We start from the raw sequence: 25969 nt of genomic DNA, 5'->3' as shown, positions 1-25969 counted from the left end.
TGCTCACGTCCCAGGTCCACGTGGCTCTGAGTGTGTCCACGCTTCGGACACTCTCCCATCCAGTCTGGCTTCTGCGCACAGTCTCCCACTGCCTCTCTGCTCCTGCTTCTCCCTCCTGCTGAGCACATCCTCTCTCACCTTCCAGGCCCCCAACGCAGCCTGGATCCCCTTCCTCTCGCTCAGTGGCCCCTACCTGAGGTGACACATGATGCAGCTCAGGGATGCCTCCATCTCAACATGGCCAAGATGACGATACCTACGATCTCCCGTCCGGCCCTGTCCCTGGGCCTGGTCCTTTAGGGTCTGCTGTCATGGTGAATAACCCTCCATCCACCTGCTTGTGCAAACCCCGGGCCCGGGGATCATCCTGTCTCCGCTGATTCTCCCTCCTAACTGTCAGCACATCAGGGTTGCCCCTGTGCTGTCCTCCACCCGGGGCCACTGCCCAAGTCCACGTGACCCCACGTCTTGGGTGTGACGAAACAGCTCCATCGCCTCTCAGCGCCCTACAGTGCTTCACAGGGAAACCTTTATGAAATCCCCATGTGATCATGGCATATCCCTCCCCCTCCACAGTTCTCTCTGCTATCTCTCCAACTCCTTATGAATTAAAAAAAAAAAAAGGAGAGCGAGATCCTGGACTCTACCTACGAGGTATTCATTCCACAGCCTGACCCTACTGTGTTCCAGGTTCCTGAGACCCCACAGGCCCCTGCTCTGGGCACCCAGAGCCCGGGCCTGTCTCTTAGTTGTGCCGGGGGGGCTTCCTTGTGCACCCACATTAAAGGCAGCGTCCCACCCCGGCTGGAGCTCCCAGTCCTGGCCCATCACAGCACCTGTCGGTCCTGAGCTCACAGAAGGCCATCAAGCCAGGCTTTGGCCCTTGCAGGGGTGTGACCAGCCACATCAGCCAGGGACATGTGGACCAGCCTGTCTTGGTCATTCCTGTTGTCATCCCAGGAACAAACGGTACATTGGCTGGGGCTCTGCTTACAGACTGCATAGGATTTGCATGGTCTGCCACCAGCTCCATTTTCTCCATAAGTCCAGTTATTTTTAATGTTCAGTTTTGCAGATCACGAGGTTTTTCAGGAGTATGTGCTGTGCACGTGTGTACCAGTGCTCCACCACCAGCCTCCTTACGTTGTCAAAGAGTGTGGGATCATCACTGCCCATGAACGAGAGAGAGCAATGAGTAAACAAATAGAGCGAAGGGGAAATGATAAAACTGCCATCGTCAAAAATAACCATCCTTTGACTAAATATCCAGAAACTAGAAGGGTGATTGCTATGGACGGGAGGAAAGGCATGGAGGAAGTTTCTGCTCAAAAGATTAGAGCTTTGCTCATCGGAGAGGACAAAGTTCTAGAGACACGAGTTACATCACTATGCTTGTATTAATAGTTACCCGGTTGTATGGTAATTTTATTCCTAGTTTTTTGAGGAGTCTCCATACTGCTCTCCACAGGGGTTGGACTGGTTTGCATTCCCATTAACATCATAAGAGGGCTCCTGTTTCTCCACACCCTCTCCACCGTAATTGTAGGCTTTGTGATGATGGCCATTCTGCCTGATATGAGATGCTACCTCACTGTGGTTTTGATTTGCATTTCTCTAATATTTCTCTAATAAGGAGCGATGTTGAACAACATGTTGCACTACACACTCAGATGTGCAGTAAGAGCATGGATCTCATTATGTGCTTTTTTACCACAATTTAGAAATGAAATCACCTGCTTTCATGAAGTCTTATCCGTGTATTATAGGAAGTTTCCTACACGAATCATTTTCACTGCCCTGCATTAAAGTTCTTGGCTAAGAAGATACTCATTCATGGACTATATTTTAGTTTACAATGGTCATTCATGTAAAAAAGCTTGACTTATTAAAGTTTATTTTTTGGGTTTTTCTATAAGTCAACAGTTTCATAAAAACAGAGTTAGTATTAAAATATATAAGCTTGTTATAGTTTACAAAAATAGAATAGGTAAATATTGGTTTTTTTGCTTATTGAATCTAGCCAGAATGTAAAAAATTAAATGGAGACATATTAGAATCTCTAGAGAAATGTGAATTAATTATAGATCATTGATTGCTTTATTTTTCATTTCATATTTGTCTATGTATTCAAAAATTTGAAGGATATGTATTTGTAGGATACATATTGGTACACATGTATCTATTTATTTGTATGTTTCATATTTATTTCATAGCCTATATTGAGAGGCAGTGGAGAGGGTGCCATATTAGATTTTTAAAAAAACACACGCAAAGAAAAATCTGTCTTTACAAAGTTAAAGGAAAATTTGAACCTCTTACTGCTACATCAGTTAAATAAAATTCAACATATCCATATATATCCATATATATATATTAGTAAATGTTTATCCTTAATTTAAGAACACACACTGAGTTGGGACTCAGATGACCTATATTCTATCCTATACAACTGTATAAATTTGCTTTTCATAAGATATGAACCTCTTTAGAATCAGATTCTTCTTCTTTTTAAGGGAAAAGGATCATACAACCACTCAATTCTTTAAGGTTCCCTAATTTTGTTGTTCAACTCATCAATATTCCCTACCGAACACTTACTAGGTTGACAGAAAGACAGATTGATTGGTAGACACTGTTCAATTATACCTTAAAAAGTCAGAATGCCTCTATTTTGTCACTCCTCCTATAACCACTTAAACATTTTTAATGAAATTGGTGGTTGAGATGATGTTTGCATGTTTAGCTGCTCAGTCATGTCCAACTCTTTGCGACCCACCATGGCTCCTCTGAGCATGGGATTTCCCAGGCAAGAATACTGGGGTGGGTTGTCATTTCCTCCTCCAGGAGATCTTCCCAACCCAGGGATCGATCCCGGGTCTCCTGTGCCTCTAACTTTGGCAGGTGGGTTGTTTACCACTGAGCTACCTGGGAATGCATGCTTAGTTGAAATGATAGTTCTTATTAAATGAGTATGTTAAAAGTAGATAACTAACTTAGATGAGAAAATGTGATGGGAGAGAGTCTGCTGATGAAGTACATCTAAGCAGCACACAGACTTTTTAGTGGGGGACATATTACATGTTCAGTAATATGTCTTCATCATGTAAGCAGCACCCCGATATCACCATAGTCTTCACAGCACCCTACGGGGAGCTCTGCAGGCTGGGGACCATGATGGAACTCTGACGGAATGTCAAGGGCAGAGACAGCTAGAGATGTAGTTCTTTCCAAGCACCTTCCATTCCTTCCATATACGTGGCCAGCCGTGCATACTTTATGTTTCCTGACCACATGCGAGGCTGCGGGAGGAAATTTCTTGGAGCATTCTCTTTGTGAGCAGTAGTATAGGGCAGATGGACCATATAAGCATCTTGTCCATCACGCAACCTGACTCAGGTGTGTGGTGGCCGCACAGCCCCAGCGGTCCACCCATCCATCACCCAGACGAAGGCACTGCCCAGGTGGCACAGATCCCAGCCTACTCAGCTGTAGTTCACATCAATTCCATATAACTCAGCTCATGGAATAAAGCACGCAGAACAGGGACAGGAACATCATGCTGACTGAATCCTAACCTGGCTAAGTGAACAAGGACCAAAAAAATAAATGCCTGAGTCAGCATTTTACTGCTATTGCACATTCTAATTCACAGACATGACCAGTTGTAATAATTCTTAGAATTTTGCTCCAACTATTAACCCATTGTATGTGTGCATGCTAAGTCACTTTAATCGTGTCCAACTTTTTGTGACCCAATGGACTGTAGTCCCCCAGGCTCCTTTGTCCTGAGATTCTCCAGGCAAGAATACTTGAGTGGGTTGCTGTGCCCTTCTCCAGGGGAATCTTCCTGACCTAGGGATCAAATCGGTATCTCTTATGTCTCCTGCATTGACAGGCAAGGTCTTTACCACTAGCGCCACCTGGGAAGCCCATTAACCTAGTACTTTTAGTTAAATCATCAGAAACTTTGTCTAGTTTCACCAGTTTAGGTTAGTGAACTCCCAGAAGCTGCGTTTTTGTTTTTCAGTCCAGTCTGTGGTGCCATGTCTTCGACAGGATCATAACTATTTGCTGCTTTGCTTTGCCTTGATTTGATTTAAATTTCCCTTATGAAATGCTTTATTCCAGGCAGTCAAATCAAATGTCACAGCTATTTTGGGTGCAAGTAGACAAATATCTTTGAATCCTCCTCACATTTAGAAGGCTGCACTCTTATCTAAATTCTCCAGCGCTTCCCACACCCTTTTCCACACTCCACTAACCTTAAAATATCCCATCAACAGAGAAAATCATCGAGGAAATTGTTCTGAGGAAAACACGAGGCCCAGCTGATTGAATTCCTTTCTTTTAGATAGATGTGTGTGTAACAATGTCACCAGAGAGATTAAATCAGCCTTGTCTGAAAAGCACCTAGATGGCATACATCAGGTTGCCTTCTGCCTGCCGTAGACTAAAGTGGATGCTAACACATCAGACGCGTTTTGATAAGCTTCAGGAGCGGAAGCAGGTCCAGTTTGGTGGCAGTTTTAGCGACCTGTTGGATACATTTTAGCATCTGTGCATTTGATGATAGTCGTTTGTGAGTGTTCATTCCTCGTACAATTCAATCTCACCACCAAAATTGGCTTCATGGAATGGTTTCTGGTACTCGCTTTGGGAGGTAATTTTGCAGCATTAAGGTGGTAAGATCCACTTTTCCTCGTGAGTCAGCAGTTTAAAATGTATACTTAAAGGGAGGCAATTAAGGGCCAGGAAACCTCTCAGTTGTTTGCGGAGCTTCCGAAATTTCATTCTGATGAATAACTGTTATTTCGGTCTCCTCATTTGAGGAATAGAGACTAATCATTTAGCCTCATCTGTAGTGTTTTCTGAGTAAGAAAGGACTAGACGATGCTGATTTGATTAATCCTGGTATATTTACATAGGGAGATAAAAGATGCTATTTACTTTGAACCTTTGATATTTGATTTGTGCATTTAATCTTTTATCCAGATGGCATGGGTTTGTATAAGACCAATCCTAATTATTTAATTCTGAGTGGTAAGGCAACAGGATTCAAACTGATACAGAAAATGTTTTCTGCAAAAGTAAAGTGGGGTTTGGTGAATGCCAGCAGCATGTTTACATTCAGAAAGAGGAGTTTGGAAGTTAACATTCTTTTGGATGAAAAACATAATTAAGATTTCTTAGTTTTCATGTATTTAAAGTTCTGGAAAATACGAACTCTCAAAATCTTCAAGAACATCTTGAGGAGCTATTTTTCTAGCTCTCTGTTAAATATATCTCACCATATGACTACTTAAATTGTCTGTCCATTAATCTTCCTTCTGGAAAGAGCATGAAGATTTAGCTGAAGAGAGTTTTCAAATATCTTCAATACAATTCTGCCTTTTGCCTGTGGATGTATTAGATCATCTTATTCTGTCCATTTCCCCATATTTCAAGTCATATCATGACATATGTATAACTTAAAATATTAACCCTGCTATCACCTATATTTTATTAAAATACCAACTTACTCACCAACATAATTGCTTTTGGATATCTGAGCATAATTCACTGCTAATTTGCATGCCTCATTTAGTGGGGTAATTTTACATCAAGTATGGAATGAAATCAGTGATAATATTAAAGGATTATTTTAAGATATATAAAATCCTTAAAAAAATAAAAATGACAATTTAAACAATCTCTCTCTTTGATCCTAATTGGCATTCATCCATTACAGGTTTTCTGAAGCCCCTTCTCTAAGGTGGATTATTACAATTTATAGCCATGCTGATACTTTAAAATAATGAACACATTAAAAAATCAATAGGAAATCTGAAGTCATGTTCCCTAAAAGCCTGAGCAGATAGACGTCACTCTTGTTTTCATTACATGTTAGGAAGTATAATGTCAGCTCTGGTTCATGAACCCTCTCATACACTTTACAAAAATGTAATGAAAATATTTTATTTCTCTGAAAACTAGGTTTAAAGAGCTTTAAACCTAGTTACATTTGGAGAGGAAAAAGAAGGGCAATTTGTTATAAATGTATTGATCCTACAATCATTCTGGTGCCCAGAAAAAGTGCTGTGAATGGAAGAGCATAAAACCGAGACTCACCAACCCCTAGAAGCAGCCTTTTTAGGAGTCTCCCTAATCAGGGAAGCCCTGCCCCACTTTTCCTACAAACGTCCACAAGCCACGTGTTTTCTCAACTTTGGATTCAGTGAGAAATCAGAAACATGCGGGGCGGTCACGAGAAACGTGCTCGGAGTGTAAAACAAGCTCTGTGACGCTGGAGCACAAGCTTAACCCCGTTTTCACACATCCCGAAAAAAGGGAGGGGCTGCTGGGGAACTGAGATCCGGGCCACCGTCCAGAGGCAGCCGGGGCGAGGACGGCAGGAGGATGGGGCTCCGGCTGGGGCAGTCAGGGTGCGGCATCTCCCCTGCCTCCCATGCCCTCGGGAAGCGGGGTCTGGGAGAGGGCGGCCGTCCCCAGTGCGGCTGGCTGGTTTGGGTGGTAATGGGGGCTGGGAGAACAGAGGGCCACAGGCAGAGCTGCACGGTGGAGGGCCCAGTAAGGGTGTGCAAGTGAAACCACTTGCACTGTGCTCACTGTGTCTCTCTCTGCCCCTACCTCTTTACAAAGTGAGTTCAGGCAAGTGGCCTCTGTACACGCCCCACAAATACAAAGAGGTACCAAGAGAATACTTTGGCCACCCGATGCAGAGAGCCGACTCATTGGAAAAGACCCTGATGCTGGGAGAGATTGAGGGCAGGCGGAGAAGGAGACAACAGAGGATGAGATGGTTGGATGGCATCACCGACTCAATGGACATGGGTTTGGGTGGACTCCGGGAGTTGGTGATGGACAGGGAGGCCTGGCATGCTGCGGTTCATGGGGTCGCAAAGAGCCGGACACGACTGAGCGACTGAACTGACTGAGGAAGAGAATACTTTGACCACCTGATGCAGAGAGCCGACTCATTGGAAAAGACCCTGATGCTGGGAAAGATTGAGGGCAAGGGGAAAAGGGGATGACAGAGGATGAGATGGTTGGATGGCATCACCGACTCAATGGACTTGAGTCTGAGAAAACTCCAGGTGGTAGAAAAGGACGGGGAAGCCTGGCATGCTGCAGTCCATGGGGTCAGAAAGAGTCAGACATGACTTAGCAACTGAACAGCAACAACGAAGAGAAAGATACCTATTTAAATATTAACCTGCTGAAAATCCAACCAGGGCATGACAGCAAATGTCAGAGTAGAAAAGCATATGGTTTGTGAAAATCTGCTGGGCAGACAGGCCACCTGCCCCCTCCAGCACCCTCTGCCCACGTTTCGAGTGGGTCCTGACCCCTTTCCCACTGGTTACAGATTGAGTCTCAAAGTCTTTCTCAATAAAATGCGTCAGGCCAGCGACTCTCAAACTTCAGTGCCCCCTGGAGTCACCTTGAGGGCTCACCGTGGTGGGAGGCTCCCTGGGAGGGGATGATGTTGCTAGTGGGGTGAGAGCGCTGAGGAATCTCATTCTGAGAATCACTCCTCAAGGCAGCTGTCTCCTGTCATGTGTGGCTCAGAGATGAAACCCTGCTTTATAGAGGATTTCATGGTGCTCAGTGCATCCCACGTCCACCTTCATTTAGAAGAGCAAGGCTCCTGGAGGAAGGCTCACTCAGCTGAAGGTCCGCGGAAGGACTGGCATGGTCTCTCAGACACAGAGGGCTGTGGAAAAGTGTCCTTGAACATGTCTTGCAAGTGACCATCCCCTGGGAGACACTGCTGAGCAAGCTTCTTCATCCCTTCAGCAAATGAGAATTAAGCACCTACTATGTGCCAATCAGAAATCACAGAATCCCTACCTTCAAGGAGCTCATATTTTATAAAGGAAGACCGATTTTAAAAAATAAGCAATGCACACACATGTATACAAATATGTATATGTGTATAGGTGCAAACATGTGTGTATACATATATATATATATACACACACACACATAAACACATGTGTGTATGAATGTGTACATAGACATAAATATATGCAACCTAAATGGCCAATATCTTTATCTACTGTCTATCTATCTGCCCATCCACCTATCTAAAATCAGTCCTGCTAAGCTCCTTGGAGGAAATGAGGAAGAGGAGATGAAACATGATAGGATATTGATACTACAATGTCATGAGATTTGACCAAAGTCCCAGAGAAGGAAAGAAAGGCCGCTTTGGTCTGGAATTCTAGGCAGAGAGCAGAGCAGGTTCAGAGGTCCTGGTGTGTTCAAGAGGGCAAGAAAACAGCGTCTCCAGAGCTAAGCCTGTGATGGGATGTGGCGGGGGTGGGTTCCAGGGAGAACAGGGGTAGGAAGGTGTGGGTCCCCACAGAAAACCTTTAGATTCTAGCTGTAATCCCTGTGAGTTTTGTTCAAAGCTGGAATACGGTCTAATTTGTGTTTGAATGGTCTGGATGCTGTGATGAGAAAATAATACAGGGAGAAGTGATAGGAGCCATCACAAGAGGCCATGGATCCAGATGAGCGCTGGGTGCCTCTGAGCTGCTGAGAAGCGGTCAGACCCGGATGGGCTGTGAACACTGAATCGTGGTTGTGCTGATGGACAGAGGATGAGGAGAAAGGAAGAGGAGCAGGACAGGAGGGGATTTGCATGGAAAGACCTGCAGGGCAGGGAGGCAGGTCTGCTCTGAGAAGGCTGCTGGAGCAGGTGGGGAGCAGGTCATGTGGGCCAGGGCCCCAGGAGAGCGGTCCAGCTGGCATCCGGGAGCACCGGCATCGTCCGCCCGCAGGCAGCATCGGAAGCCGCAGACCTAATGGACTCTCTGGGAGGGTGATCACAGGACAGGCAAGAGGCGCCAGGACAGAGCGGGGGTCAGCCCTGCCCCTGGTGGGATGCCACCAACCCCACAGTAGAGTAAGGACATAGAATGAATTTGCAATGCAAGTCATGTGGTAATTGAACCACAGAAACTATTTCAGTGACATCGTGGTCCCCCCGCCACCACCGAATCCCTCTTGACTGTTACCAAACCTTGACATTAGGCACACGTGTCTACACAAGGAAACATTCTAAGATGCCTTCCCTTAAAAGTCCTCCTCACTTTCCTTGGCAGGATGCCATTGGTGATACTACTCATGACCTCAAACAGGGTCCTTTCCATGGCAGTCATGGACCTGCGGCATGCTTTTTAGCCCCCAACACGTGGTTGGCCTTCAGCCAGTGTGCACCACCCACCCTGACTCCCGCTCTGTTCTGCATGCTGAAAGGTCCGGAACCAAACCTGGGTCACAGTCTGCCGCAGCCTCCATCCTGGCTCACCATGTCTTGTATTCCCTTTAAGTCTTATCCTGGCTTTAGGTCTTCCAGTGTTTAACAAGCATCTTTGTTTTAACTTGTTTTGCAAAGTGTTATCTAAACCTTTCAAAACCCCCTTTTTGGACTTAAGTTTTGTGTAAATTAATGAATTCTGCTTTACACATTGACCCTGTATCACCCTTATTGTACTGATTAGAATAGTATGCATAAATCTCTTCAACAAAATTTAAGTCTAATCAACAGAAATCAAGATGTTTTTCTTTTTAACCTGAGCACCAGTCACACTGACTTTTTCAATAGTCTCAGTTATGTGTTCCATAGTTCAAAAAGGGTGGTGAAAATCTGAAATAAGTTCCGAGTTGACGAAGATTAATGAGCCAAAAGCAGAAAGAAAAAAAAAAATAGCATTCTGACAACTAAAGAAGGAAATGAAAGGTTAATACGGATTCAAGTCTGTGACATTCATCTGTCTGTTTACTCGGCCTCCCCAGGGCCCCATGAGTGGGCAGTGCAGCAAAGCACTGGCATAGGCAGTGTGTGTGAGTGTGTGTGTGTGTGAGTGTGTGTGTGCATGTGTGTGAGAGAGAGTGTGTGTGTGCGCGCGTATGTGAGTGTGTGTGAGTGTGAGTGTGTGTGCATGTGTGTGAGCATGTGTGTGAGTGTGTGTGTGTGCAGGTGTGTGTGTGTGCATGTGTGTGTGAGTGTGCATGTGTGAGAGAGTGTGTGTGTGTGCATGTGTGTGAGTGTGTGTGAGTGTGTGTGTGTGCGAGTGTGTGTGTGAGTGTGTGTGTGTGTGTGAGAGTGTGTGTGTAAGTGTGTGTGTGAGAGAGTGTGTGTGTGTGAGAGTGTGTGTGTGTGTCACACAGCACCTGCCTTCACAAGTTCACATTTGCCTCCTGGGGAGACGACAGACACCCAACAACTAGCGATGCTGTAAGACCTAAGGTGCTATGCATGCTCCTAAAATACAGACACTGTGGGGACGCAGAGCAATTCCATTCTGGTTGAGGGATTCCTCAAGAAATGAGAGAAAGTGGTCTTTGAGCCAACTCTTGATGAATAAGAAGCAGAAAAGTAAGATTGGAAGATCTTAGGTGACAGTCTAAGCAGGGTAAATCCACTCTCAGGAAATGGACAGTGAACGTTGTTGGGCAGAAAGTGTCAGGACTGCAGCTAACTTTGGGAAAACAGCAAAAGTGTGGAGTTAAAAAGATAGTTTGGGTAGAGAAGCAACTCCATGGTAAAGAGTTAAGAGAAAATGGGTGTGGGTTCATTCACAGGCTCTTGCTAGCTTTGTAACAAATTCCTGAACTTCACAGATCCCCATTTTTATATATAAAATTAAAATAATAACCAGTGTATAGAGCAGATCTAATGACTACATTCTGAGAAAGCATATGAAAGGGCCTGACAGTTGAATAATACTTATTTTGAGTTAACTATTATTTTCCATTATTATCATCATCACCAATTTTAGAGAGTTAGAGATCATCTAAGATGTTGCTGCTGTAATCTGGTAAAGAAATGATAAGTCAAAAATCTAATATAGCTGCAAAAAGTACTTAACTTGCACTTATTTTATCTTTGCTAAAAGTATGTAAGGCAAGTGCCCATATCCCCAGGTTACAGATGAGAACCTGAGGCTGAGGCCAGTTGCACGCCCCGGTGACACGTCAGATAGGACGTGGCACAGAGGAGGACTTGCAGAGTTGCCAGCAGCACACACGCGTCTGTCGTGCAGGACACCGTGATGGTGGCTGTCACAGACCTGAGGGACCAAGCGTCCACCATCATTGTTGAATGGGTTATGGTTTGTATATTCTCCCTTCTGAAGGTGCAAGTGGAAAAGGCAACACCCATGTAGGACGAGAGGACTCACATAGGAGCATCTGATGCCCGCTGCCTCGACTGAGAGGGGGCAGGAGTCTGTACCCCACTCCCCTCCTCAGGTCCATGAAACTGGGGGGCAGACTGTCACCAGTCCAGCCCTGGCTGAACGCTGTAATTGCCCTGCACCAGAGGATTTTGCACGGCCTGTTGAGTCACCTCCTCCCTTCTTGTTGTTGTTTAGTTGTTCAGTCATGTCTGACTCTTTGTGACCCTATGGACTGCAGCAGAACAGGCTTCCCTGCCCTTCACCATCTCCCGGAGTTTGCTGAAACTCATGTCCAACCCAACCATCTCATCCTTTGTCGTCCCCTTCTCTCACCTTCAATCTTTCCCTGCATCAGGGTCTTTTTCAATGAGTTGGATCTTCACATCAGGTGGCCAGAAAGTATAGGAGCTTCAGTTTCAACATCAATCTTTCCAATCAATATTCAGGGTTGATTTCCTTTAGGATGGACTGGTTGGATCTCCTTGCAGTCCAAGGGACTCTTCAAGAGTCTTCTCCAACACCGCAGTTCAAAAGCATCAATTCTTCATCACTCAGCTTTCTTTATAGTCCAACTCTCACATCCATACATGACTACTGGAAAAACCATAGCTTTGACTAGATGGACCTTTGTTGGCAGAGTAGTGTCTCTGCTTTTCAATACACTGTCTAGATTTGTCATAGCTTTTCTTCCAACGAGCAATTGTCTTTTAATTTAAATTGGCTATTTTTATCCTATTCATATCTGGGTCAGATCAGGGTGGTGGCAGCTTCAAAAATTGGCAGACAAGGGTGAAGAGAGGCCATGTAAGAATATTCTCAACTAATCCGTTTACTCAGAGCAAAGAGTTCCCAGAGCACATCTTGAAAGGACAGGCGGACCAGGCTGAATGCCGCTGGAGCCCTTCACCTTGGGTCCTCAGCCACTCCCCTCTGCTCACCCCCAGCCTTGCTGAGTCCTCGGAGGAGGAGGTAGGGGTGACCCAGCTCTGAGGCCCCCCCGCCCCGCTGCCTGCCTGCAGGACTGTGTTTCTGCCCCAACGCTGTTGTTCAGCCATCCACGTGAGCAGAAGTGTAAAAGCCCAGACCTGTTGACTTTGGGGAAGTCTGTGAACCCCCAGGTTCTGCTTGCTTCCTCCAGCCACCCAGTAAAGATTGTCTCACTTTGTGCAAAAAGACTCTGCTGTGTGGAAAGTGCTCTGAATGAAACTTCTCCCTTTTGAGCTGCTTGGGCAGAGACTGCAGAAAAGCATTGTGAATTTCAACGTGTTCCTCCTTGTCTAAGATCCAGGCATGCAGCCCCACAGGAGGGACGGTTTGAAACCAGGCTTCCAGCAGCCACATGGGGAAGCCTGGACCCAGATTCAAAGGCCTGAGGTGTCAAGGGATCCAAACAAACATGGCTGACTTCCAGAACCGAAAGAGGCTGACCCGGAAACAGGCATTTTCTCTGTTTTAAACACTGTGCTACATGCTCACTCGATTAGTCATGTCTGACTCTGCGACCCCATGGACGGTAGCCCACCAGGCTCCTCTGTCCATGGGATTCTCTAGGCAAGAATACTGGAGTGGGCTGCCATGCCCTCCTCCAGGGGATCTTCCCAACCCAGGGATCGAACCCGTGTCTCCTGCGTTGCAGGTGGATTCTTTACCCCTGAGCCATCTGGGAAGCTGTACCAGCTAGCAATCAACTTGTGTTTGTTTGTTTGTTTTTCTTGTTTTCACAATTTGGAGACAATTTTTTAAGATTCTAAGAATTCAACACCCTAGGCATCCCATATCTACACAGACATATGTGAAATGCAGACTCTTCCCAAATTGAAGAACCATGGGAACAGGAAACTCTCCAAGCAATCTGAAAACAGTGAATTTGGCCCTAAAAGTATTTTGAGACTAAATAATGAGTTACACCATGGAGGTGTCACAGTCATAGGGACATAAGTTAGGATTTTATGAAACATGGACGACAAGGGCTTAGGGAGGCACAGTTAGTCATAACAGAAAAAAAAAAAAATTCAAAACAGTTCTAAGTGTGTTAGGAGCCCATTAATGCTTCTGAAGATTTCCTCTGTATCAAGGAAAAGACACAACTGCATACAGAGGAGACTCAAACTTATAACGCATATTCCATGGCCTCGGGTAGTTTTTAATCTCATGGCAAGAACAGACATGGTAACAGTGTTGACATGAGAAAGAACACGGAACAATGCAATGAGAAACATGTGTGCTCAGGGCTCAGCAAAAAGGTGGCAGTTGAACTGGATCTAAAATAAAGGAACTGATAGATCATCAGATATATTCATGGAGCAGCTTTGAAAGGCTTCTTCTCAAAGCTTTTTTTTTTTTTTAAGAGAGAAAATTTCAATATGCTTTTTTAAAAAGTCTTGAAGATATGCATCACTTTTGACCCATAAATTTGACTTCTAGGAATTGGTCCTAAGGCAATAAGGCAATAAATGCTACTCATTATAATGTGGTTTATTATTAAATTTATTGAGATATCACAAGTAGCATCACGTAACTACACTAGGGCACTGGTTAAACATGTTATGGCATATTAATTGGATGGGGTAGGACATAAAATTCACAAATTAATATGTATTGATGTAGAAAGAGTTACAAGGTTCTCTCAAAGAGAAAAGATAGTTTTCCTAAATGGTATGCAAATGGGCATGTCATTTTTAATATCTACCTACCCATGTCTCTATGGGAAAATATTTAAAATATTAGATGCATGTTGTGTCTAATATTAATTTCCCTCATCTTTTTTCCCCTAATTTACTATTTATTCATTAATTATGGAAGAAAAAATAACCCAGAATGTCACTTTAAGCTACATCTCTCTGGAATATTCTTTTGTGCCAGTGAATGCTTTTAAATATAATATTTAGTGGATTTTGTTTTATCCAATTTGGTACTAATGTTTCTTAACAAATTTTCACTACTTCTAGTTGTTATAAAGATCAATTTTTTTTTTCCATGAGAGTACTGTTTCTTTATTTACCTGCCTCTTATCTTTCCTTCATCCTTTGATGGGATATTCCTTGCCAAGGTCTGAATTGTGAGTTACATAGGGGCTTTGAAGTCTCATGTCTGTAGTCAGAGGAAACGCTTTCAAATGTTACCATGAAGCATTTGACTATAGTCCTTGTTACTGACTTACAGAGAAGGAGCACAGGTGAAAATTCAAATTGATTAGAATAATTCCCTCCCAGTGGTTTAAGTTCCACTAACATCTCTATAAATACTAAAAGTTCAGAGAAAAATGGCAAGAGGAAAAATAAAAGCACTCTTTGTTTTTTAATCTATTTTACCCCATAGTTATGAATAAGGAAAATCATAAGGGACCAAAATGCCTAGGAAGCCACCTGGTCTGTTTATCATCTATCAACACAAACATATTCTTGAAAAGCAACAAGCACTCAGCACTCTCTTCTTGGATAGTATGATCTATATACGCACAAGGATGTGAGAGTTAGACCTTAAAGAAGGCTGAGAGCCAAAGAATTGATGTTTACAGCTATGGTGCTGGAGAAGGGTCTTGAGAGTCCCTTGGACTGCAAAGAGATCAAACCAGTCAATCCTAAAGAAAATCAATCCTGAATATTCATTGGAAGGACTGATGCTGAAGCTGAAGCTCCAATACTTTGGCCACCTGATGCAAAGAGCTGACTCATTGGAAAAGACCCTGATGCTGGGAAAGATTGAAGGCGGGAGGAGAGGGGGATGACAGAGGATGAGGTGGTTGGATGGCATCACCGACTCAATGGACATGAGTTTGAGCAAGCTCCAGGAGATGGTGAAGGACAGGGAAGCCTGGCGTGCTGCCGTCCACAGGGTTGCAAAGAGTGGGACGTGACTTTGTGACTGAACAACAACATACGTGCACACACACGTGTGTACACATACTCATCCCCAGAAGCAATCAAACAAAGAAGTCCTGCCATTCACAGCCCAGTGGAGCTCCCTCGTGGAACTTGGGCTAGCAGCCTGGATGCAGGCCCACACTCCTCAGTATGCTTTGCTAGCTGAGTGGCTTAAAGAAGACGTGAAACAACCCCTACCTGCAGAAGGACCACCCAACAAGCTGGAGCAGTGAAGACCAGCAGCCCTGACTTGGATCAAGGGCAGAGTGGCATCTGCAGGTCAACCACGTAGGAGGCTCTCTCCAGGTTCCCCAGAAGCTGGTCCTCCCAGGCTCCCTAAGAGCCCATCTCACCTGGGCTCCTGCACATTTCCAGCAAGTGGCCAGGATCACACGCCAGGGGGAGGTCAGCTCAGGGGCAAAGAGGTGTACTCTGAGGTGGAGTCAGCCTCCAGCAGCCCTCATAGTCCCGCAGACTTGCACTGATATGCGCTTTCAAGATCTAAAAGGCAATAAGTTCAAGATTCAGTATTAATTAAATGAATTTACCTGTCATGTGCTGTAGGCTAGATCTGTAAGGCTTAGTTCCATGTTTGTAAAATGGGAAAAATAATTTCTCTTCAAAGTAAAACACACAGCAAGACAAGAAAACCTAGATGTCTGAAACACCACTGCCCACCTCTCTGACACTGAGAGGGATGGTCCTGAAACAGAGGACAGCATGCTGAGAAAAATCAGCCAGACACAGATGAATATGCATGGCCTCACTTATAACCTAAACAAAACACACACACACAGAAACAGAGAGGCTACCAGGGGCCGAGGACTGGAAAACGGGAAGATGCTGGCCAAAGCTACAAGCTCACCTTTATTAAATGAGTACTTTTGGAAATCAGTGTACAAAGCAGTGACTCTAGTGAACAGCACTGGATCACTGGATTGCATGCCTGATACTGTATTACACACTTGATCCTGTATTACATACTTACATTTGCTAAGAAGGTAGGTCTGAAATGTTCTCACCACACACACACACAAGATAACTAAGGTGATGGTCTAGGTAGTTATCTTGATTGTGGTCACCATTTCACCATGTACAACATATAAAAACTCATCGCACTTCACACACTACATATATGCAAAATTTGTTGGTCAATTATGCCTCAATAAAGCTAGGAAAAATAAGACGTGAATAGAATAAATAATTTTGAAAGGGAGACCAAACCGCAGACGGTTCTCTATTGCTGTCTGGCAGCTCTGAGGCTGGACGGCTGAGATCAAGGCGATGACAGGCTTGCTCTCTTCTCAGGGCTGTGGGGCGGGGTCTGCTCCAGGCCTGTGTGTTCAGCGCGTGCACGGCTGTCTTCTGCCTGTGTGATCACATGGCCGTCCACACGTGTCTCCGTGCTAATCTCCGCTTCTTATAAGGACACCAGTCGTATGGACGTGGTGCCACCCTTGTGACCTCAGTTTTCTCTAATTATACCCCTAAAGACGATGTCTCCACAAGTTAGCTCCTAACATCCTCAGTCAGACTGACCGTAAACCATGGTGAAGTCACAAACCAGGGCATATTCGACTTCACAGTCCTGGTGAGTTGCACCAGCTTTGGCACACAGAAGGTCATAAATCCATTTGAAAAACTGAGGCAGTATCATCCTCATCAATCTGAAGTGGAAAATTGTTTACATTTTTGGAAAATTTTTGTGATGATACATGCCTTGTGTATATATTATATAATGCCTCAGTATCACAGTATGTGTCATATATCACATGCATACCTTGCATAGAGTTGAGTGTTTATTGTGTGCATAGATTGTTGTTCAGTCACTAACTCGTGTCTGACTCTTTGCAACCCCATGGACTGCAGGATACCAGGTTTCCCTGTGCTCCACTATCTCCTGGAGTTTGCTCAAATTCATATCCTGTGAGTCAGTGATACCATCCAACCATCTCACCCTGTCACCCCCTTCTCCTCTTGACCCCAGTCTTTCCCAGCATCAGGGTCTTTTCTAATGAGTTGGCTCTTCACATCAGGTGGCCAAAATATTGGAGCTTCAGTTTCAGCATCAGTCCTTCCAGTGAATATTCAGGGTTGATTTCCTTTAGGATGGACTGGTTTGATCTCCTTGCTGTACAAGGGACTCTCAAGAATCTTCTCCAGCACTATAGTTTGTAAACATTGATTCTTCAGTGCTTAGCCTTCTTCGTGGTCCCGATTTCAATATCCATACATGACTACTGGAAAAACTATAGCTTTCACTATATGAACCTCTGCCTGCAAAATGATGTCTTTGCTCTTTAATATGCTGTCCAGGCTTGTCATAACTTTCCTTCCAAGGAGCAAGCATCTTTTAATTTCATGACTGCAGTCACCATTCACAGTGATTTTGGACCACAAGAAAATAAAATTCATCACTGCTTCCACTTTTTCCCCGTCTGTTTGATGGGACCAGATGCCGTAATCTTCATTTTTCGAATGCTAACTTTTCAGCCAGCTTTTTCACTCTCCTATTTAACCCTCATCAAGAGTCTCTTTAGTTCCTCTTAGCTTTCTACCATTAGAGTGCGATCATCTGCTTATCATCTGCTTCTCTGAGATTGTTGGTATTTCTCCTTGATTCCAGCTTGTGCTTCATTCAGCCCAGCATTTCACATGATGTACTCTGCATATACAGGAAATGGCAACCCACTCCAGTATTCTTGCCTGGAGAATCCCATGGACAAAGGAGCCTGGTGGGCTACAGTCCAAGGGATCACAAAGAGTCAGACATAACTGAGCCACTAACAAACACACACACACACACGCACACACACACACACACACACACACACTCTGCATATAGGTTAAGTAAGCAGGATGACAGTACACAGCCTTGACATACTTCTTTCCGAATTCTGAACCAGTCCATTGTCCCATGTCCATGTATGTATGGAAAGCTCAGCAAGAAGTCATCTTTCCCTGAGTCTCATTACTGCTAGGGTAGAACCACGTTTTAAAACAAAAATTGAATCTTTTTAGGATGGGAAGGTGTCCACAAGAAAGGACATTTGCGAGGTGACCAGGAGTGTCCAATGCACTGTGTGTATGTGTGTGTGATTCTTCACAAACAGGACTCTGTGGGTCCAAAAGGGTCAGTGCAGAGGTGACCCAACTGGGAGAGGCGTGCTTGCAGGTGGGGGTGACTCCGAAGTCTGCATTTGTGATGACTAGAGGATTGCAAGGTCTGCCTGTGAGGGAGAAAGCCTGGTTGGCCTTGTGAGGCTCCAGCAGCCCGAGGCCTCCTTGCAGAGCTGTGGGTGGAGGGAGGGAGCTTGCTGTGACAGCACTCATGACCTGAAGGGGACAGTGCAGATGAGACCAGCTGGGAAGAGCAGCCACAGACTGAGCCTGGAGGCTGCGTGTCCCTGTGTGAAGAGTATGCAGGTTTGCAGCAGCCAGACTGTGGCCCAGCTGTGCCTTGGTCGATGTGACCCAGATTCCAATGATTGCAAGTGTCAGAGCTGTGCCCTGGCCCCCCACAATTAGGGACAGCTCACCTCCAACCCTCCTGTACCCTCGAGGAGCGAGCGGGTGCATCTCCCCAGCTGGTTGCATAAGGAAACATCACTATGTCAAGTGAGGGAAAAAGTTTCCTAAAAAAAGAGTACACTCATTTAAGACCTTTGAAATGGGCAAGGCTAAGACTCATCTGACCCTGAGATTAACAGGAAAAACATTTTTTGTAGTCTCTTAATATATATTGTTAAAAATAACATCAAAGAGAAAATGGTGAGTGATTCAGAAATTCAATGTCGTGTTTTTTTTTTTTTTTTTTTTTACTTCACAGTCTTAGGGTATTGCCTATGTGCATTTATTATAGGAATCTTTAAATAATGTGGTTTTTAATAATCAGCAAATCATATGGACATGCACCCATCCCTACAGCCAACTGCTAGCTGTGTTGAAAGTCTGGGTGATCCAGGAGGCAAAGAACATCATTTCCTGTTGGCCCACCTGATGTCTGTCTTTGCAGGTGGTGTTAAAGAACCTGCTGGAATGTTGGATGGAGCCGGGGGTTAGACATGCATACGGGAGGTTTAATTGCCCGAGTGTCTGACTCAGGTCCAGGCTAGCCTTCTGCACCTGGGACATTTGGTACAGACACGGCCTCCTGTCGCCTGCGCATCAGATCCCCGACATCATGCAGGTTTCCAACGGGAGGAAGCGCCCTTAGGCCAGGAGAGGAGAGCTCACCCCCAGGCTGCAGCCACCGCCCCTGCTGGCCTCCTTCCTCGGTCACTGGGGTGGACGAGAGGACCACAGGACTTTCTGCTAATTCGCTGTCAGAGCCCTGTCTCTTAACTGTCTTATTCAACAGACAGCAAGGGCTGTCCATCTGGGCCATTTTCCAGGCTTCATTCTGAGCGACTCCCTGACATTTAGTCCTTAAGCTTTGGAGGACAGGCTCTTCTCTGCCTGACCTTTGGCTTAATGCCTGATGCCTGATTTGCTGAAGCCCTGCACACGTTTACGACCTGCTCCTGCCTCCCTCCTGTCTGGGCTGGGCTCATCTGCCCCATCTCTAACAGGGTCCGTAGTCTACCTCCCCCTGCTCCCTTGACACAGATGAACGTTCTCACTGGCTTCAGTGAGGTGCGCGTCTCTGCTCTGGGCCCCTTGGATGTCACAGACGGAACAAGAGGAAGATGCCAGAACTGGCTTATTTGGTGTTCACACTTGGCAGATCACGGTGATGATGAGACCTGACAGTGTATGAGAAGACAGCAATGGCCTTCTCTTAATGATTTTAACTTTTTATCGTCTTAAATTGTGCCGCTATTTCAGGAGCTCACACTATGAGCAAAAACAAAAGTATAGAAAAAAGTTAAAAGGGGTGTGCAGAGCAGAGCAAGGATGAGGGAAATTAACATGGTGCCAGCCGCACCTTCAATGGGCTCACAGTTCATTCCAGGAAGCGGACATCCGCTCGGCCCCAAAAGCATAAGATGGACACTTACAGTTTCCATGGAAGGCTATGGGGCACGTATGAAAGGATTCTGAATGCAGAACTGGTTAACTGTGCCTGAAATAATAAGAGAAAGATTTGTGGATGGAGTATCTTTTGCAAAACCTTTGAAAACTGAGAAGAACTGAGACAAGCAAACATCATAGGGTGGATAAAATTAGCAAGAGGGAAGGGTGTAGCCATGGGGGTCTCCCATGATAGAATCTTTGAAAGAGAGACAGAGAGAAAGAGATTGTTGTCTAGGAGAGGAGATCTTTGTCTTAGGACTATGAATGCCATGAGAGTGAAAAAAAAGCCTAACAGAAAGCATCAATTTGATGAAAGGAAGTGCTGTTTGATGGAGAAGGCTTCCCATTTTTAATAGGTGGTGGGTGTTCTTGTTTTGTTGTTGTAGTTCCTTTTCCAAGAGGGTATATGTGTATGTGAGAAGCCTTTGGAATAACTATCTTGAAATATCTGTATCTAAGTATGTGAGTATTACATGTGTATATGTACACACATTTGTAGCTGGTCTATGTATATTTGTATGCATACACAACTTTGATGCTTTCAAACCATCATGCTGAAGAGGACTCTTGAGAGTCCCTTGGACTGCAAGGAGATCAAACCAGTCAATCCTAAAGGAAATCAGTCCTGAATATTCGTTGGAAGGACTGATGCTGAAGTGAAGCCCCAGTCCTTTGGCCACCTGATGGGAAGAGCCGACTCACTGGAAAAAACAATGATGCTGGGAAAGATTGAGACCAGGAGGACAAAGGGGCAACAGAGGACGAGATTGTCCTCTGGATGGCATCATCCAGATTGAAGGGCATCACTGACTCAATGAACATGAGTTTGAGTAAACTCCAGCAGATAGTGAAGGACAGGGAAGCCTGGCATGCTACAGTCCCTGGGGTTGCAAAGAGTCAGACACGACTTAGTGACTGAACAACAAAAATAAAAATGCACTTATAATACATAGCTCTTTTTTTCATTGTTTTTACTAGTCTTCCTAGATAAGGACTACATTTTAATTCCATTGTTACTTTCTTCAGTGCCCCAAATAAGGCTTAGGGTGGCAGCATTAGAAACTCAATATAAATGCATATACAAATGTGTGTGTTTGTGTGTGTGTGTGTGTGTGTGTGTTCATAAGACAGCAGATTTAACTAGTAACGTGGTAGATAACACCCAATTAGAAACATGGAATTTCAGGAACACTTCATTTGCTCGGATTTCTCTAGTTAACTTTGACAGAACAGAGATAAATGAGATACCACACTCTGAATCATGTCAATTAAACATTCACAGGAGCACACAAATAACACAGCTTCCAGATGACTTTTTCCCAAACTTGACAAGCAATCCATCTCTTGGAAGTAATAGGTGTATGAAATTCCTTAGGCTCCTTAGGGAGGCTGGGTGATTTTCAGTCTGTGTGGATAGTATCCATGCTTTCTGGCTTCTGAGTCATTGGCATTAAAGAGGTTTAACCACCAAGGAACACCCCGCGACTTGTGTGATGATCTTCTAAAGCGTAAGGAAACTGGCTTAACGTCAGAGGAGTGCTCACACAGAGCACTCTGGGAAAAAAGACTTTAGCATTTCCAAATGCATTTCAGAAAATTGTCTTGCAAGTTGACTCTATAGCTTTCAAGTTACATAAATAAACAAATGAGTCAGAGACACAGGGTGTGATGTTTGAGAACAGTGTGCTTACCCTTTTACAAGGCAAACAGGGAAAGAGGAGCTGATGGAGGTTAAGTGGAAAAAGAGACGTGATAGATATATTATAAATAGAACCCCAGAATTTATGGTAAAGCTATTTGCAGAAAATGGAACAGCCTGGACAGTTCTATTTTGGCTCAAAGACGGTCATTGTAACTTTAAGGATCCCAGCAGCCCTTCGTTCATTTATTTTTACTGTTGGCAGAAGCGAAACCTTGAAAGAAATGAATTTAACAATGGATTAAATTGCTTAATTTGGCCTTCTTGAATAAAATTTTTAGAACTACCGATTCCTTTAACCGTATCTGTAGGGACCACTCAATGTCCTCACTGTTGGGCTTCATGAGGTTTCTGTCCTGGTTTGAGATGCTGCAGAAATGGAACACCAATTCCTGCAAAAACACCATTCCCTGGCTGATTGCATTGCGGTGTTCTTTGCCCCCTCATCGTCGTCCTTTATAAGTCCAAATATCTTTGATCCACTTGATTTTACCAGGTCCTTTGTGTCTATAGGTTCGAAATAAAGCTGTTAGTATATTGTAAGCTAATAGGTAAAGACCTTTTAATGCAATCATTTCCTCTTTTCTCTGTAAAGTGGATCTCTTGTATCTTGTACTAACCACATCAAGTCCGCTATCACCCCATAATTTACGTCTCACTTCCCAAACTATTGATTTGTTAGAAAACCAATTCCAACAGATTTAACAGAAATACAGCTAAGAATTGCAGGGGATTTGCAGGAGATCTCACCGCAACACAGACAGACGTACAGTCGCTGATAATTACGGGCAGGGTTTAAGCAGCACTGGTTCTTGAAGGTTATTAACAGGCATAGAGGGAAAACACGTCCCCCCCTATAGCCTTTCTTTAAGGAATGCTTCAGACTGGAAAGTAGGGCACACACGTTAAAAGGTTGTAGTGCTTTTCCATTACTACCGTAAAAATGAACGCAGACTTGATGCCTGAAACCAAGACAAATGTATTACCTTATGGTTCTGCATGTTACAGGTCTTACCCAGCTTTTGCTGGAGTGAAATCGAAGTGTCAAGGCCTGTGTCCCTCCTGGAGGCTCTCGGGGAGGATGCACTTGCTCGCCTTTTCCACCCTCTAGGGGGTCACCCTCCTGCCTTGGTCCAGGACCCTTTCCTTATCAGTCACCACCCGTGGCATTCTCACATGCCTGGCTCTGACACAGTTTCGCAGACGCAGCTCTCTCTGACTCACTCATGCTGTCCCCATCTTCCACATTTACAGATCTTTCTGATGACATTGGGCCACCGCATCGCCCAGGGTACCCTGTGACACCATCACATCGTCGGGGTGCCCCTTTCCCATGTAAGGTGACAGTCCCGGGTTGTGGAGGTTAACATGCACTTGGGAGCTATGACCAAAAAGGTATTCAGTTTCAATTCTTCTAGAATTCTGATCGTCCAGGACCTTAGTAAATCTACAGCATCATCTGCTGGCTTGCGTATTAATCAACTTTCTTTAAATTAGCTTGTAATGAAGGAATGACTGACTTTGTACTATGATCTTTGTGTTAAATGGAAGCTCTAAGCTGAGCCCCCGCCCTTGGGAAGGTACAATTTCAAGGATAGGTCTTGTATGGAACCACCACCTGCCCCTACAGTCCCCTCCCCATAAAGAGGATGTGAGTATTTGTCGAATTCACACGGCTGAGTCAAGAAATTCATGCACGTTAATTCACCCTGGAGTATGATTCACTTGCATGGTTTGGCTCCAACCACAGAGAACAAGTGATATAATTGTTACTAAATCCTCACCTTTGATTCTGCATAAAAGAAATCTGCACAGAATTTATGCATTTTTGAATGCATACACTGGTTTGATATATATCATGTAACTAACTTCCTGCTTCATATTTTACAAACTGCCTCATACATAATAAAGCAGGAATCAACAAACTATGGCCCATGGGTCAAATCTGACCCATAAGCTAAGAATGATTGTTACATTGTTAAGTGGCTGAAAAAAAAAAAAAAACCCGAGTAATATTTTCTTTACAGAAAAATCACATGAAACTTAAATGTCGTGTCTGTAAGTAAGGTGGTTGGGACATGGGGGCAGCTTGTGTTCTTCAAGGGCAGAGGTGAACAGTGGCAACAAAGGCATTGTAACTCATAAACCCTAAAATATTTCTGCCTGACCCTTTCTTGTCGAAGTTTGTCCATTAACTCAAAACTGACATTTCTATGGGTAAATATTTGCAAGATATGGGGGTGACAAGGGGTGTGTTTATGGTATTGGCAATGTTGACATGCAACTAATGGGTAATTCAACCTAGCTTTTGAGATCAGAATTCCACTCAAAGAGAATCTAATTAAGGATAAGCAATATTTTTAAAGCAACAGCACAACAAATGTGGATTTCAGTTATAAAAATTTCAGTGAGTAGAAGCAGGTGAGTGGGATGGATGTGGGTTTCTGAATCCAGAGTTCACTTCTCTCCTAAGCATTGTCACTAACAAGTAAAGAGGTAGGCGACCTGTTTCAAATAGAATTTGTCATGTAGTCTGACCAGGAAAAAAAAAAAAGTGAGGGAGGGAGCCTTCAAACAAAATATTCCAATGATTAAATGTCTCCTGGTATGGGTCATATCCAGCATCACTAGTCAGTACCACACAAATCCTAGCAAAGAGGCAGATCTGAGTAGTGAATTACCTCTTACAGGAGATTATTTCAAATAGCGACATAAACACTGTCGCAATTGGTTCCAGTCAAGGTTTGGCTTTTCACTTTGAATGGATGCTGTGTGTTTTTAAGTCTGAGAGTTGAAATAGAGTACCCTGACATCAAAAAGCTCACCTGCATATTTCACTGGACGCAGCTGTTTCTCAAGGTAGCAGAGCGAGCAGGGATATGCTCTACATGGCCAGCCCTAAATTCTGGGAATAGAATGCGTTTCCAGCTCAACTGGGCAGCAGTAGGCGTTCCAGCCCCAAAGTGCCCTGCCAGCTCCAGCTGCAAGACAGTTTGTTCACCCCTGACATATCATCTGCATGAATAAGCATCACTTTGAAAATAGACTTGCCGCTGAAATGCAAAGTAACTATATGGTGCATAGCTCCATGCAAGTAACATCAAAATGCTTTGGGAACATTTACTTGGCATCTGTGTTGTCTCTTTAAAAACTTTGATATAGGTCTTTTCAAGTCCAGTTTACAGACTGGAAAACTGAGGTTCAGAAAGGATAACCCAAGGATATACTGCCTCAGTTAGTACCAGTGGAGGCAACACACATTCATCCATCCATCTGAAGCATCCACTCCAGTGGTGGTCAGGCCTCTGGCCAGAGTGGAACGTGTCACGTCATTTCTAACCACCAAGAATGCCGCTGCCTGAAACGTCATTTACTCCATAATGATATGAAGTCGTCAACAGTTGGAAGCAAATGACTCATTTTTTCTGACAGCCAGAGTCCACCTTGGAAGTGGACTGGCTATTTTAAATAGCTTAGCCAGAGATTGAACCCGTCTCACTTTTGAAACATTTAATTTTGTTTAATATACTAATTGACACACACACACATGAGGCATTTTGAATCTCTTTGACAGTTCTTGTCACTAAGCTCATAAACACCCCTCTTCTCCACTTCAGAAGGAAGGGCCCAGGTTGTGACTCTGCAGATGGACCCTGGAGACACTGGATGTTATGAGTTGTTTGCGTGCTTCAGGTGAAACAGAATTGCCAAATGATCAAACACTGAAGGGCAGAATTGTATCATTTGCGTATTTCTATTCCTTTGGTAATTCATTATGATCCCAGTCCTGATAAGAAGAAATGAGAGCTCAAAGGAATATCGGCTCACTTAGCCATCCTTAATGAAGAAGAATCAAAATGTTCAATACTTGTGAAAGCCTTCATTCCATCAAGGATGAATGTGGCGTTTGTCTGAGGCCAGAGGTGAAATTACCTGCAGTGCTTCAAGGTGGAACACAGCTAACAAATATGTCTGTTTTAGGTAACTCAGCATGCAGATGGTCGGTGCTCACTTGTGAAGGTGGGTTTGAGATGGAGCATTTGTGAGGCTGGTTTACAAGGGAGCTGTTTTCATTCTCTCTTCCAGGCTGACCGGCATGAACCTCCCTTCTCCTGTCATCAGTAGCAAGAACTGGTTGCGACTCCATTTCACATCCGACAGTAACCACCGACGGAAAGGATTTAATGCTCAGTTTCAAGGTA

At 44.3% G+C, this 25969-nt stretch overlaps 1 protein-coding gene across 1 annotated transcript in view; it reads left to right on the top strand.

Annotated features, from left to right (window-relative positions):
* The window catches only part of CSMD1 (CUB and Sushi multiple domains 1), a 1628138-nt gene that overhangs the window by 885346 nt on the left and 716823 nt on the right, over positions 1 to 25969 (top strand). Inside the window, exon 6 of the mRNA XM_061134533.1 lies at positions 25854 to 25966. Within this exon, the coding sequence (XP_060990516.1) occupies positions 25854 to 25966 (113 nt within the window). The remainder of the gene's footprint in view (positions 1 to 25853; positions 25967 to 25969) is intronic.

This window comes from Dama dama, chromosome 32 (genome assembly GCF_033118175.1).
Source record: "Dama dama isolate Ldn47 chromosome 32, ASM3311817v1, whole genome shotgun sequence".
NCBI lineage: Eukaryota > Metazoa > Chordata > Mammalia > Artiodactyla > Cervidae > Dama > Dama dama.
The sequence above is the reverse complement of the archived record's forward strand: the minus strand, read 5'-3'. Positions and strand labels throughout refer to the sequence as shown.